This window comes from Pituophis catenifer, unplaced genomic scaffold (assembly GCF_029215685.1).
Source record: "Pituophis catenifer annectens isolate HBS135680 unplaced genomic scaffold, rPitCat1.0.hap2 SCAF_2, whole genome shotgun sequence".
Lineage (NCBI taxonomy): Eukaryota > Metazoa > Chordata > Lepidosauria > Squamata > Colubridae > Pituophis > Pituophis catenifer.
Window position 1 is genome coordinate 139,036,313 of NW_027256882.1, and position 16,701 is coordinate 139,053,013.

The 16,701-nt window shown below is 40.5% G+C and overlaps 1 protein-coding gene across 2 annotated transcripts in view; it reads left to right on the forward strand.

Annotated features, from left to right (window-relative positions):
* Window positions 1-16,701, forward strand: part of RPTOR (regulatory associated protein of MTOR complex 1) — a 423,325-nt gene that overhangs the window by 17,871 nt on the left and 388,753 nt on the right. For both annotated transcript variants that reach the window (XM_070937688.1, XM_070937689.1), the window contains exon 2: window positions 16,439-16,541. In XM_070937688.1, coding sequence (XP_070793789.1) covers window positions 16,439-16,541 — 103 coding nt within the window. The remainder of the gene's footprint in view (window positions 1-16,438; window positions 16,542-16,701) is intronic.

Genomic DNA, 16,701 nt, shown 5'->3' on the forward strand with positions numbered 1-16,701 from the left:
TGGAACCTATCCCTGCTGAGGCCAATTCCTCATCTATCTTGGTGCCTAATCTATCACCTGATATTTCTGTCACGGAGGACTTTATTGTTCCTGATACAGCAGTGGTTTTCTCATCTGGGGTTTCTCCAACCAACAATCCTCAACCAGTCCAGCAACCAGGAGTGGTTCCCCAGACTTCCAGGGATATTGTGAATCAGCCATCTCAAGGCCATAATCTGGATCTTACTCCAGCTTTAGCCCAATTGATTGCGGAGTCTATTAAAAAGGGCATTGCTCAGGGATTGCAGGAGAGGGCATCCTCCAAGGTTTCGGATTATTTGAGTCGCCATGTTCCTTCAGTCAGTTCTCAGCCCTTATAGGCATCATCCCAAGACCCAGAGCGAGCAGTTTCTCCATCTAGAAACAGTCAGGGATCCCTTTCAGGGGACGAGGAACAGGCCATTATTGATCAAGATTTGTCTGAGGATGAGGGCCTAGAGCCTGATCAACCCTCCTTTGTGGGCCTGTTCCGCCCGCACATGTTTCGCTCATTATTGCATAAAGCCCAGATCACAACTGGGTTGGGCCTTCCAGCTGCTAAATCTCAACCTCAGCCTGAGGCACCGGTTACTACTTCTTCTCTATTTGAGGAACCTGCGGTACAATCTGAGATAGTTCCGGCTCTAAACTTTTTGCGGATGTGTTGCAGAGACAATGGAAAAACCCCAGTACTGGCCCAATTCCGAATAGTTTGGATAGGCGCTTGTATAATTTGGCGGCGGAATATGCTTCTCTTTTGCAGATTCCAATAGTGGATGCCCCAGTGGCTGCTCTATCCTCGCCCTCTCCCTCTTCAGGACCGGCGGAGGAATCACTTCACCCGGAAGAACGTAAAACTGAGCTGACACTTATTAAAGGCCACCAGGTGGCGGCCTGGTCAGCCCAGGCGGCATCAGCAGCGTCCTTTTTTAACCAAGCGTCAATTCTTTGATTAAAACAACTACAGGGTCGCATTTCTCCTTCTGATGTTCGAGCGCATCAGGATATAAACAAGATATTAGCGGCGGTGGAATTTTCGGTTTACGCCACCTTGAATGCCGCTAGATTTTCCGCTAAGGCCATTGGTTCTGCAGTTACAGCTCGTTGGTTACTCTGGTTAAGATTTTGGCAAGCTGACGTTCGCAGTAAGTGGCGCCTGGCATCATCTCCATTTGCAGGGGATAAGCTATTTGGGGCTTCCCTGGAGCCCCTTCTTATCGAGACCAGGGACCACCGGAAGATTTACCTGCAATGTCTCGTCGATCGGACAACCGTTCATCTGGTTCCTTTCGGACTCAGTCCTTTCGAGGTTCCGACTCAGGTTATTATCAGCAGAGATCACATCGTTCCTACCAGCAAAGGGGACCCTTCAATCAAGATAACCAGGTCAGACAGGGATCTAGATTTCCCCCCAGGAGGGCTCCCCGCGGGGGTAGGGGGCGCCCCTTCCGAAGGGCCCGTTAGGGGTCAGGGGCCTTCATGGCTCGGGGGCCGTTTGGCTCTTTTCTTCCCTTCATGGGAGGCCACGGTGACCGATGCTTGGGTAAAGAATACTATTAAATTTGGTCTTTCACTAGAATTTGTTTCCATTCCCCCTAGCAGATTTTTACGTTGTCCAGTCTCCCTTAATAGCCTTAAGAGGGCCCAGGTGGAAGCTTCCATCCACTACTTATTATATATTCGGGCCATTCAGCCAGTTCCTTCTAACGAACTGGGCCAGGGGTTTTATTCTCGCCTTTTTCTTGTACAAAAAGCTTCCGGAGGCTGGCACCCGATCCTTGATTTGAAATCATTGAACCGGTACATAACATACCGCCGGTTCAAGATGCATTCCCTGCAGACTATTTTACTCTGTATACGAGAAGGGGATTTTTTGTCATCTATAGACTTAACAGAAGCTTACCTCCATGTTCCCATCCTTCCCGACCATCATAGGTTTCTCCGCTTCTGTTATAATACTAAACATTATCAGTACAGGGCCCTCCCATTTAGTTTGTCCTCGGCCCCTAGAGCCTTTACTGAAATAATGGCGGCCCTTATGGGCTACATCTCCTCCATTCCAGTCAGAATTTCCTTCTATTTAGATGATGTTCTCATATTATCCCAATCACGGCAGCAAGCGCAGTCAGATATAAATACCACCCTGCAGGTCCTCCAGGAGCATGGTTCTCAATTAATTGGGATAAAAGCCACTTAACCCCTACCACCCGCATTCAGCACCTGGGGGCGATTGATACTCTGTCATCAGAGGTTTTTCTATCACCTGACCGAATTGACAACCTGAGGAACCTAGTGGCCCGTATACGCGGACAGAGGTCATCTTCCCTCCTTTCATTATCTCGCCTTCTTGGCAAAATGGTTTCGACCTTTGGTATAGTCCCTTGGGTGCGTTTGCACTGCCGGGATTTACAATGGCTACTACTTCCATTTCAATGCTCGCATAGGGACACGTCGGCCACAAGATTGGTTCTACCTCGTCTGGTACTCCACTCTCTCTCCTGGTGGACATCGGCGGCAATTCTCAAAGGCACCAGATTTCGGGAACCTCAGCCCCTTCTCCTCACGACAGATGCCAGCTTGTCCGGCTGGGGTGCTCATTTGGGCCCGAACTTGGCACAGGGTCTTTGGTCCCTCCGTGAACAACAGATGAATATCAATGTGCTAGAACTTCAGGCTATCTTCCTCGCTCTAAAGGCCTTCAGAGCTCACGTCCTCCACCGAGATGTCCTTGTGCTAACGGACAATGTAACTGCCAAAGCGCATGTAAACAGGCTCGGGGGCACCCGTTCCAAGGCCCTGATGCGGGAAGCACAACGCCTAGGTTTCTGGGCGGAGAGGCACTTGGCCTCATTACAGGCAGCACACATCTCGGGGGTTCGGAACCGGACAGCCGACGTGCTCAGTCAGTCAACAATGGACAACACGGAGTGGTCGCTCCCTCCCCAGCTATTTCAAGAAGTGACCCACCGCTTTGGTCAGCCAACGGTGGACCTTTTCGCCAGTGCGGCCAATCACCAACTCCCGCGCTTCTTTGCCAGGTTCCCGTGTCCAGGAGCGGAGGCGGTGGACGCTCTGCGGACTCCTTGGCCGTCCAATCAGCTTCTATACGCCTTTCCTCCAGTCAACCTCATTCCCAAGGTATTGCGGAAGCTGCTACAGGAACGGGCAGAAGTGATACTGATTGCTCCTTTCTGGAATCGACGCCCCTGGTTCGCCAACCTCAAGTCTCTATCAGTGCAGGCCCCGTGGCGAATTCCGGACGATCAAATGGCTCTTGTTCAAGGGCAGCTAGAACACCCGGATCCACACTGGTTCCAGCTCGCCATGTGGAGATTGAGCGGGGCCTCCTAACCAATCTTCCACTCTCCACGGGAGCCATATCCACGATTCAGGCATCTTGGCGAGCTTCAACCACCTGTATTTATGAGGCTACCTGGCGGGCCTTTTCGTTGTGATGTGGCAGGTGTCACCAGTCACCTTCGTCTGCCTCTGTTATGCTGAATTCCTCCAAGACGGATTTGTTTCTGGTCTATCGCCCAATACGTTACGGCGCCAGGTGGCAGCTCTTTCTACCATCTTATCTGGCTCCTCGATGGATCCGATCTCCAAGAATCCACTCATTCGCCAGTTTCTACGTGGAGCCTCCAACATTCGGCCTCCTACCATTCACAGATACCCTTCCTGGAACCTGCCAACGGTTCTGGGGACGCTCACCGGTCCTCCTTTCGAACCACTGTGTGATGTTTCCCTGAGGCATCTTTCCTTTAAGGTGGCCTTCCTAGTAGCGGTTACGTCCGCCCAACGAATTTCAGAAATGGCTGCCCTCTCCATTCGTAAAGAGCTCTGCCTATTTCACCAAGATAGGGTGGTGCTGAGACTGGACCCCTCCTTCATCCCGAAGGTTAATTCGATTTTTCACCGAGCCCAAGAGATGGTGCTCCCAAATTTCTGCCCTTCCCCTCACCACCCCTTGGAAAGACGTTGGCATAGCCTCGATGTCCGTCGGGCCATTAAAGTGTATATATCTCGTACAGCATCTTTCAGACGTTCCGATGCATTGTTCGTGTCTTTCCTGCAGGCGTCTTTGGGATCAAAGATTTCTTCAGCAACTCTGGGACGTTGGATTAGAGCCTGCATTTCGACTGTCTATGAGGCTCTCTCTCTTCCAGTCCCATGCAACGTCACCGCTCACTCCACACGGAGCGCAGCCACATCGGCGGCTTGGTCCACCCGGGCGTCCATTGACAAGATCTGTAGGGCGGCGACCTGGGCTTCCCCGACCCCCTTTATCCGCCACTACCGCTTGGACAAATTCGCTTCGGCGGATGCAGCGTTTGGACGATGGGTCCTTCAACAGGTCCAAGCTGCCTCCTAGTCCCGGGCCGGCCGGCTCCCTCCCGACTGGACACCTGGCTTTGGTATGTCCCATCCTGACTGCCGTGCCCGACTACGGGAGAATGGGCGTTGGTACTTACCTGATACGCCTCTTTTCTGACTGTTGGGCACGGCAGTCAGCCCCACACTACATGGGGCCGGCCCTGGCGTAGTCGATCTCAGGGAGGGGCGGGAGTTTTAATGTTCTTTCTTTATCGTCCTAGACACGTCTTCTGCAGCTACGCCCTCGTCTCAAAACTGACAGCTACAGCCAGGAGGAGGGACTTCTTTCAATCTGCAGACCCGGTCCAATCAAAGCTCAACCAAGTCTCCTCCCATCCTGACTGCTGTGCCCGACAGTCAGAGAAGAGGCGTATCAGGTAAGTACCAACACCCATTTTCTTTATTTCCTATACTACTTTTTAAAAGAATCCATAGAGTTTTATACATTGTTGAAGTAAGTATCTTCTAAAGAATTGTATAGCTTTTCCTTTGGTGCCTTTCTGTAAAACAATACAATGGGAAGATTTACTTTTATATGCAGGCATACATTGGAGATACTGCAGCTTTATTTCCAGATAATCACTATCACTGGAAGTTTTCAAAAATAGACTGGACAGTCATTTGACTGGGATAGTACAGGTGGTTCTCAACTTACGACAGTTCATTTAGTGATTGTTCAAAGTTACATCACTGAAAAAAGGGACTTATGACCATTTTTCACACATGACCATTGTAGCATCCTCATGCTCACATATTCAAAATTAGATGCTTGGCAACTAATTCATATTTATGACAATTGCTGTATCCCAGGATCATGTGATTACCTTTTTCAAGCTTCTGACAAGCAATGTCAATGGGGAAACCAGTTCATTTAATAATCATGTTACTTAATTTACCAACTGCAGTGATTTACTTAACAACTGTGGCAAGAAAAGTTGTAGAATGGGGCAAAACTCACTTAACAGATGTTTTACTTAGCAATAGAAATTTTGGGCTCAATAGTGGTTGTAAGTGGAGGACTATCTTTATAAGACGTCCTGCCTTGAGCAGGGGGTTGGACTAGAAAACTTCTGAAGTCCGTTCTGACCCTATGATTCTATGTTCTTAAAGTAAAGCCAATTTCACAATAAAGTGAGCCTCATAATTATTTTTGGTTTCCCAATAGATACAAAAGTTACGTTTACATTATATTGTCATCTGTGAAGTATCTAATAGTATTATATCTGAAAGAAGCACATACCTTAATTAATATATTTCATTGCTAAAAATACTAATCATCAGCTGATCAATAATAATGAAAAAAGTTGAAATACTGCAAGAATTACCAAAATATGGTAACGTGACACAGAGCCATGAAGTGAGCAAATGCTGTTGGAAAAATGGTGCCAATAAACTTGTTCCATGCTGCTCTGCCTCAAACCTTCAATTTGAAGAAGAAGAAAAAAGTATCTCTGAAGCGCAATAAAGCAAAGTGCAATGAAACGAGATATGCCAGTGTTAAAATGTCTTGGGCTCCTTAATGAATAGAAGTTAGTACCTGTAAGTAGTGTATGTGAGGCAGAGTTGTTAGATTTTGCTGATGTAATTGCATTATGCTCCTGCGGTATTAAATCATTGTGCCTCATTAGCAAAAACAAGTCTGTATTAGTCATAGCCTATCACACTTTCTTTAATAAGAATAAAGCAAGTTATAATATACTTGAGTGTTAATTAAAAAGTGATTAAACTGCAATGCTGCTTATATTCTTTCTGGCTTGGGCAGCATTGACTCCAGAAACTCTGGAGCAGGAGAGAAACTGCTGTAACTATTGTGGCAATCGTTTGTTTGAAGCACGAATTCCATGAAAGATTTTTAGAACTAATTTGTTACTTGCCTTGTCTGTATTAAGGGTAAATTTTTAAATGTGTTTGTTAGCTAGTAAATTGCTTTCCCTATTGAACTGCAAATTGTGTTCTTGGTCCTATTAAATTCTGTATTAGGAGCAGCCCAAAATGCAACTATTATTGTCTTTATAAACTGTTCTTAAATTTCTGAATTGATTTCTGAAATTTATTATGGCTGTGCTGTGTACAGTGGCGTTCTGATAGCGTATCTCTTTGCTCATGCGAAAAGAATTGGCATTAATTTGGTCATCCAAATATTAGTTGCATGTACAGCTAGTCCTTGCTTAATGACTGCTTGAAATTATGACTGACTCCAAAAAACCTGTCAAAAAGTTGGTAAAAAATTCAATATTAGGGGAAAGGGTTCAGATTTTGTGGACTGTACTGTTGAAGCAAAGAGGAACAAATGAATGCCCTCAAGATTCTGCTGTCAAATTTCAGAGGCATTGAAAGCTGACACTGTCCCTTATGTATAACCCCTGATGCTGCAAGATCTTTTAATGTCTCTGCATTTCCACCTTTTCTTTCCTTCTAGTCTTAGACTTCACCTCGATTTTATAGTCTTTATGTGACCTTTGCACTTACTTAAAACCTGGTACAGCACTTGGCCAGAAAAACAGATACTTATGATTAGAGATTCTCGTACAAATCCTAGCATTTTTGTATCATTTGAGAATCCTCAAAAGCATCATTCTCACTGGCTTTAGAATAGAATAGAATAGAATAGAATAGAATAGAATAGAATAGAATAGAATAGAATAGAATAGAATTCTTTATTGGCCAAGTGTGATTGGACACACAAGAAATTTGTCTTTGGTACATATGCTCTCAGTGTACATAAAAAGACAAGATACACTCGTCAAGAATCACAAGGCACAACACCCAGTGACAGTCATACGGTACAATAAGCAATCAAATTATACAAGGAAACAATATCAGTATAAATCGCAAGGATATAAGCAACAAAGTTACAGTCATGCAGTCACAAGGAATGATGAGAAGACCAATAGCAATAGTAATGCAGCTTTAGTGCATAGTTTGACAATTTGAGGGAATTATTTGTTTAGCAGAGTGATGGCGTTCAGGAAAAAACTCTTCTTGTATCTAGTTGTCTTGGTGTAAACACTCTATAGCATTTGAAGCAGTGGTGAAATGTAAAATTTGTTACTACCGGTTCTGTGGGCGTGGCTTGGTGTGGGGGGGTAAAATGACTGAGTGGGCGTGGCCAACTTTTTTTTTTTTTAACTTTTAAAACCATTTTTTCTACAACCTCTTCGGTTGAAGAGGTTGTAAAAAAATGCTTTTAAAAGCCTTTGACGATCCCAGCTGAGTTGCCTGATCGGCAGAGGCTTTCTTTTTTTTTTTTTTAAAGCCTCTGATGATCCCAGCCAACTTGCCTGATCGGCAGAGGCTTTCTTTCTTTTTTTTAAAGCCTCTGACGATCCCAGCTGACTTACCTGATCGGCAGAGGCTTTTTTTTTCCTTTTAAAAACATTTTTTCTATAACCTCTTTGGCTGAAGAGGTTGTAGAAAAAATGCTTTTAAAAGCCTCTGATGATCCCATCTGAGCCACGCGATCATCAGAGGCTTTTTTTTTTTTACTTTTAAAAGCATTTTTTCAGCCAAAGAGGTTGTAGAAAAAATGCTTTTAAAAATAAAAAAAAGTCTCTGATGATTGCGCGGCTCAGCTGGGCTGGGGGGGCAGGGATTTTTCCTACTGGTTCTCCGGACCACCCGCCTCCATCGCTACCGGATTGAGCGATCCAGTCCGAACCGGGAGCATTTCATCCCTGGTTTGAAGCTTCAAATGGCATAGTAGAACTTGAAGACGGATTCTAGTGGACAAATGCTAGAATGAAAGGTTGATTGTGGTATTTGGAGTTCTTTACTCTTTTGCTGTGTCTTGAATTCTAAATCTGGCAATATTCTTTCCTAGAGGAAATTGCTAGTTAAATGATAAAACTATAAAATTCATCTATGAAAAGCATCGATTGCTTTTCTTCCAGTTCTTTCAGTTCTACTTTTTCATTCTTAAATGGAAGGTTCAAGACAGCTATCAACAGATTCAAAACAATATGTAATAAAAAAGTACCAAACTGATAAAACTTAACCTAAAGCAGTGATAATTAAACTCTAAGGAAAGCAAAATATCAAACCATAATTGGACCAGAGATTTGCAGGAGCAAAAGTTATTGAATCGACAGCAGAATCCCAGCAAAACGTTTTACGTTTTTGGAGTCAAAGGATTCTTTATCTTCATTGACTCTGCTTGAGACGGTGAAGGATGGGCAAAAAAGAGATTCCTTCGTGTTTTTAGAGGACAGGCTCAGTTGTGCAGTAATATAGTCATGTCGGGAGTACCGAAGCGCTTCTAGGTTGAAAGAATTAGCAGGTGACATCATCGTTGCCTGGAAAACACCCAATTGGGGCCCAATAGGACTAATTTCCTAACTAGCTTCCTGACATTCAACATTCAAGAAGTTCAAAAATTAAACTAGTTAAAGGAAAATGTAATATAATGATATTGGAATTGGCCTGGTTGTTATGTCCAGGATTATATGTGTATTCCCATTGGTCAGACTTTAGTACATCGTAAATTCACACAGTCACCACTAGAAGAATGGGTGGTACAGAAAGGAAGGGAGGGAGGGAGGGAGAGAAGGAAGGAAGGAAGGGAGTGAGTGAGAGAGGGAGGGAAGGAAGGAAGGAAGGAAGGAAGGAAGGAAGGAAGGAAGGAAGGAAGGAAGGAAGATTTTGGCTCAGTTTTATTTGTATTTTAAATGCTGTAAAACAAAAATAACTCAAACAGTTTCCCATTTTCTGTGAAGTCTTTTCAGCTCTTTGGAAATTTTTGTGAAGTATTAGAAGTAAGAATCTCTTCATCAAACTGCTCTTATCTCTTTCTGCATCCTAGAAAACATCATTTAATATCTTGTTATCAAAAATTCAGGATTGCGGAAATTTCACTGTATTCATATTAAGTAATGCATTTTGATTGACAATTCCCCCATCCTATTCCTGTCTTCCCTATCTTTAATTGGGAATAATTTTTGTATTAGCTTATTTCTGTCTTTTAGCTTATACAGTTTTTAACTTTTATGATTGTAAGCTGCCCAGAGTTACCCTGAGGTAAGATGGGCAGCCAATAAATTAATGAATTTGTTCATTCATTTTGGGATATATAAGTTTGCATTTGATAGCAAGGTACAACGGCTAGAAACTGGAGGACATGATAAAGACCATAGCATTTTCCCTCTGAAAGCACTAGGGATTCTCTCCATTCAATCTTCCCAGGCAATATCTTTTAAATGTGTTCTAGTTTTTCGCTTACTTTATACTTCATAAATTATACATTTGTGTGGCTCCAGCTTTGCTTTCAAGGTTTTTTTCCCCTTGTCTGATGTTGTGCATCTTAATGAACACCCAAGGGATACAGAGATGCAGGTGGCTTTCTATTTTATAGGAATGGGATTGGTGAATTCTGTTCACAAAAATATTCATCGGAGGAGGATTCCCCTCCCCCCTGTGGAATTTTGCACAGAAGAATTATGTAATAAATGTTCATGTAATGGGTCATTTTTAAAAAAATCACTTTTGTGATCACTGGACTTGCTGTTATTTAGGCCTTGAGTTTTGTTTTCCTATAATTGATATATCATGTTTGACCAGATGTTGTTGTTGTTATTAACACTGAATTAGAAGCCCTGGACAAGCTAGGGGTACAAACTCAGTTGCCAATTATTGATTAGATACTACAGATCTGTATTACACAGTAAAGCACATTTGAATAGTTTTCATCTTTATAATTTAACATTGATAATACAAATGTGCAAGACCCAAATAAGAAGAAAATATTCTGTGGAAGTTCTGTGCATATTTATATCTTCAGTACAATTAAATGTTATCTTTTTATAAATGACCAGAAGTACTCTAGCATATACATAGCCCATTGTTCCTCTTTATGGGTATGATGGAGCTTTATTTGAATGTAGGCATGTAAATGAATGGATTAAAAAGGTTCTCTTTGTATGCTTACCTTCGATTTGAGAGAGTAAAAAGTAACTGATGATTAGCAATATTGAACTATAAGCCATTTATGTACTTGTACAAGAAATGTCTAGTCTTTCTCCTCTTGACAATTACTGAATCTTCAGCTCCTCATATGTCTGATTGAGACGATGAAGGATACCATCAGATTCACAGATGATAGCTAGTCTTCTTTGCTTTTTGGTTACAGAGTGTGTTTATAGCTTTAGTTAAGATACCTACAGGCATATCTCAGAGATTAACTAGGTTTAATTCTAGATCATCGAAATAAATCAAATATTTCAATAAAATAAGTCACACAATTTTGGGGGGGTTTCTCAGTGCATATAAATAGTTCACACTAGGCTATAGTCTATTAATTGTGCAAGAGCTGCATGTCTAAACAAAACCCAAAGTGCATACCTTAATTAAAAATTACTATATTACTAAAAAAATGCTAATTGTTATCTGAGACTTCAGTAAGTTGTAATCTTTTTGCTGGTGGAGGATCTTATAAAAAATGCAGCATCTGCAAAGCTCAATAAAGTGAAGCGTAATAAAATAATAAATAAAACAAAATATACTGTACTTGGTGACCAATATGGAAATTGTACAGTATTACACTGCTAGAGAATGTCCTCCAGCTTTTAATACAATCTATCAAATAGAACAACATACCTACAGGACCTCTCTGGCACATAAGGAATTGTTTTCAAGTATTTCCATTTTTTTGCCTGCAGGGAGGCTCCAGAGCAAGCTGATATCATACAGTATGACTTACTCTCCATGGTAATTTCTTTTAGGCTCCTGCAATACTGTTTTTTTCAATGCTCTGCATACTAAGATCACATGGAGGTATGACATTTGATATATGCTGTTATCAACAAAATTTATTTCTTGTGGATCAGTATGGAAAATAATGAGCAGCCATGTCTCTGACTATGGAGATAAGGATTTCTATAAAAGAATTTGCTTTCCCTTTAGGTTATCCAGCCCTTAAGTTGCTAGAATACCAGATTGTTTCACTGAATTATACTAAACTTTGTTAGTAACTGTAATTATAGGTAATAAATACTTTTGTTTAATCTATATATTAAATATAATATATGCTAATATATTATGCTAATATATTTTGCTAATATATATTAGCAAAAACCATTCATGCCGTAATCACGAAATCTCCAGAATCGTAAAGCCTACAAACTTGAAATTTGCCACGTATGTTCCTCTTGGCTTCTAGGTGCTCACTAAGAAAGGGTTTTTTGAAATGACCATCAGAGCATTAGTATTTCCTATATTATGATTAACATGCTTTGATGCTAAGGAGTTCTACTTCCCCCTCCCCACCTGAAAAGAAATCTGTTCCAAATGCAAAACACAAGCAGAGGAGAGGAGTTTCACTTTCAGTTTTACTTTCACAGCAGCAACCAGGGGATAGGATAGGGGAGGCTTCTGTGGGGCAAGGCTGAGAGAGAGAAGGGGATAGGATAGGAGAGGCTTCTGTGGGGCAAGCCTGAGGGAGAGAAGGGGATAGGATAGGAGAGGTTTCTGTGGGGCAAGCCTGAGGGAGAGAAGGAGGATGGGATAGGATAGGGGTCTGTGGGGCAAGGCTGAGGGAAAGAAGGGGAGAGGTGAGGCTGATCATAGCTACTCATTAATTTTCAAGCAGTAAGTGTCGATTTATCAAGCCCAATCACATAGTTTTGTAGTGAAGCATGGGTATCCAGCTAGTAGTTTTAATTTTAAAAAGTGTTAATATCACCAGCTATAGTGGTGAGCTTGACTATTGCATAGAACAACTTTCTATGAGAAAGAGTGGAATCTTCCTTATGTACCATGCAAACCTGACTTTAAAATTTGTCTTGATAGCAGACTACATTTCATACTTATACAATGCTTTTATTGTTGACGATGATGTTTCTAAGAACATTTTCAAACCAGGATGAGTCTGCGTAGGAAGATAGGTAGGCAAGATTATATTGGTTTTAAGTAGCTTCCATGCAATCCTTGAGTCAGAATATTATAAGGCACTGACTATATGCAAACAAAACAAGGTACTCCTCCCCTTGATACACCACTGTAGTAGAATGATAAGTATTGGTGTGAGGATGAATATGATGTACGTTAAATAAATATAAATAGTCAGGAAAATTCTGTCTCTTCTGTTCCACTAACTCCCCTTCCTGTTCATTGTTCTTTATTGTCATAAATTTTAGAATGAAAAGTAAGAATATATGGTTGGTTATCTGTTACAGTGGTACATCGATACTCTTCGTTAATTAGTTCCAGGAGGCACGACAAGTACTAAAAATGTTGAGTACCAACATTGTGACTTATCACGTGACCCTTTATTTTGGTTGGGAAGGACTTCCCATCTGTCCTTTTTCCTATGTCAAGGACCTTCCCAAAATGTCCAACTTCCTGTCTGCCCTCTGTGGTCATTCCCCACTTCCTTTGCAGTGACCTTCCTGGTATGGCCGACTTTGTATCTGCCCCCCTCTTCCTATTGTAGCGCTTTGAGTACCAAACAAATGACAAGTACCAGGACAATCTTTCGTATCAAAATGCGTTGAGTACCAAATTTGATGAGTTTTGAAATAGTAGAGTACTGAAGTGCCACTGTATTTCTCTATGTTGTCATTAACAATCTAGAAGATTATTAAAAAGTACTATTATCCATAATTATATCTTTGAACTAGTTAAAATTATGAACATTTTAAAATTCATTTATTTATTTTACTTTAATTTGTGTACTTTTGAAGAAATTGTTGAAGTTCATTAACAATAATCCAATTTGTTTTATCCCGATAAAGAGAAAAAAAAGTGATATGAACCTATCCCTTCAGTCTTACTTAAGGTGTTTGATATATCCAGCTTGAGAAGTGTAAAACTTAAGTATTGCTCTACCATGTGTGAATGCCCTACCACTTGGAAAGTTTAGATAAGTAGGATCTTTATAGATTGATAGTCTGTAGTCCTTAAATAAGTACCATCTACATGCAAGGTCAGAATAGTTTTAGGATGTTCCACAGTAAAAGGTGCTTCTGAGTGATGAATCGCCTCTCATCATATGTCACTTTGCTTTCAGTAAATAGGCATTTGTGTTAGTATATTTAATGAGCATTTTCTTTAGTTTTTTTTTTTTTTTCATTTGTAAATTATGCCAAAAATCATTGGGCAGTGCAGAGTGCTTATCATTCAGGAGACCCAGTTCATTTTAAAGAAAAAAGCATAGCATAGTTTCTATTGCATGCCCCTTTGATACCAAAATATTCAGTGAAGAAGGGGATTTTGGCAGGGGACATCCATTTTAGTATACATTTTTTCTAAAAGACACATTTCTATATGTCATTCTCCTTTATGAGCACATTCTTGTATAGAACTACTGAAGCAAGAACTGTACTGCGAATCAATTAAAAATGCTACACTGTTATTCTGCTTGGTGTACAGTAATGGAGGATGTTAGGTTTGTTTATTTGAAGATGTGGACAAAGCAATGCACTCTGATTTCCCTGTCAGCCCTGAATTTATTCCTAAAAATATATAACGTGCTGGAATAAGACTCCTTCCTTATGCATAATTAGTCCGAGACAGACACATAGTTCAAAATCTACATGAAGGAGATGCTGTTTATTTTAAGAGATTACTGTTAAGGGTTAGTATAAAAAGAAATTAAGGCTCTTTTTGTTTTGCTTGCTTCCTGGGCAGCCACTTAAGCAAGGTTTACTATGTTGCATTATTGATACAGAAATCTTGTATAATGTGTTATCATTATTTTTTAATAAAGCATTTCAGTGGGACTTGCCTAATCCATGAGGTTTGGCAGAATCTTCTATGGAATTGCACAAAAGGCTATGGAAGGAAGAGTTTAGGAAAATTACATACAAGCTGTGTAATATTTTGAGAAAAAAAGAAAGAACAGATCTTTGAAAAGGAAAGGCAATTGGAAATCAGCATATTCAAGTGCAGGCTTCCTTTTTGTATTTGTTTCATCATATGAACAGAAATAGATCTGATTGTATTTTATTCTGAAGTATTGAAGAAAGTCAATTTGACTTTGTCTTCATATATAGAAATGTATTTGGAGAAAATGTTATTTATTTAAGAAAATCTGATGCTACATTTGAAGTTTCAGAAGGGTCTAATCAATCTTGCCAAGAAATTCACTAATGGTGATAATATTTTTAGTACTGCATTCACCTGCTAAATTAATAATTAATTTAGGAAATTATTTCAATGCCCTGAAAGAACAAATCAACTTCACATTACATAAGCCTTTCCCTATGGACACAGGAAATTATTCTTTCTTGCTATCACAAGACCTGTTTTTATATTTTGTTCAGGTAAAAGTCCAGGCACCATGAGTATATATTGAATAGGCTGGATGAAAAAAGTTACCTTTACCTTTACCTGAAACTGATTTATATAATTCATTCAATTATTCAAAATAAGGATTCAGCTACCTTAAACCTTCAGGGGTATGTTTACATTATAAAATTCAGCACAAATGAATGAATTTGGTAAATATCTGCGGTAGTAATATACAGTTCAGTTGGAACTAAAATCTTACATGCAATTGCAGCTAAAAGCCAAGGATAGGCCAATAAAACTCAACAAAAAGATCCTTTAAAACTGGTGATCCTAATTAGACTATTATTCCACTTTTAATGATCTTCAGTTACTAGACTATTCTAGCAGTGGTTACACTTGTCTTTCATTGTCTTTCATATTTAAATGTAGATAATCATGGAAAGTCCATACAGAGAGTGGTAAGGACAGCTGAGAAGATTATAGGAAGCTTGCTTCCCATCATTCAGGATACTGCTTATAAACACTATGTGCTTAGAGCTTGATGTATTGTTAGTGACCCCACACACCCACTTTACGGTCTGTTTCTGTTGCTCCCCTCTGGGAGGAGGTTTCAAAGTATTTCTAGCAGGACTTCCAGATTTTATAATAGCTTTGTTCCTTATGCCATCCGTCTGGCAAACTCACAAGATTCATTTTTCTCACCATGTACATGTATACATCCGAACTAGATTGTATTGTTTCTCTGTGTCATATAATATATATGAGTATATGCATTTATTATTTTGCATTTATTTGTTATGCAACGAAATTTCATTTTATTGTATGCTGATTAGTGTACATGCCCAATTAGTGTACATTCAAAGTGACAATGAAGTTATTATTCCATTCCATTCCATTCCATTCCATTCCATTCCATTCCATTCCATTCCATTCCATTCCATTCCATTAGATGGTAGAAATAATATAATTTGTTCTCTTGGGGAGGAAGGAAACTAAGGACAAAAACACATTTAGAAGCTCCCACATGGAGCAAGAGGTCTGGCCTTTCACCCCTGCTTTTGGGGTGTGTGTGTGTTAAGCAGGGTTCAGTACTTTATCTGCTTCTGTTTAACATCTACATGAAGCCTTTGGGTGAGATCATCCATTATCATGGGATGAGATATCAGTTTGCTGATGATAGACAGCTGTATATCTCAGCCCATGGTTAGTTCAGTGACACTGTGACCTTCCGCTTGCAATGCCCGGAGGCTGTTAAGGGATGAATGGGAGCAATGGGACGAACATGAACCCTAGCAAGACAAAATGGCTTTGGGTTTGGGATTCTTTGGTTCATGGAGAATTGCCATCTTTGGTCCAGGATGAGGTTATACTGCTTACTGCAAAATTGGGGGGGGGGGGTCTGCTAGAGTCGCAAATCAGATAAGATTGGCCCCCATCTTGATACCCTTTTGAAAGGCTCTGAGGACATGGTTTTGTCAGCATGCCTGGGGATCATAGGCTGATACCAAGCCCATCAAGTGGTTTTTCTGAATGCTGTTGTGGGGGGGGGGGGAGTGTATTGGTTTTTTTATTTGGGGTGTTAACTTTGTAAGCTGCCTGGAGTCACCATAAATGAATTAAGAGACCATATGAATCTCCTAAATAAATAAATAAAGAGCAGAATTTGCTAATACTATAGTTCAAATGATTTTGTTTTCAGATTCAAACAAAAGTTCGGTATCGGTTCCTTTATTTCTTGTTAGTATTTATAAACATAAACAGCTGTGGTACAGAATCATCTTAATACATACTGCTTACCAAAATATATTGTTTAATTTTCTAGATGAAGACTGTTAGTGTTGCCTTAGTTCTGTGCCTGAATGTTGGGGTGGATCCTCCTGATGTGGTAAAGACAACTCCGTGTGCTCGACTTGAATGCTGGATAGGTAAGCCTCTTTGAACATTATTTATCCATTTAAAACATTTGAATTACTTTGTCTTGCAATGCCAGGTAAAGGTGACAATATATTCAGTGGAAATCCGTACTAAATAAAGATTGGAATAAATACCAGTACAAAAATACATGTTGGCCTCTGTTTGTTAATT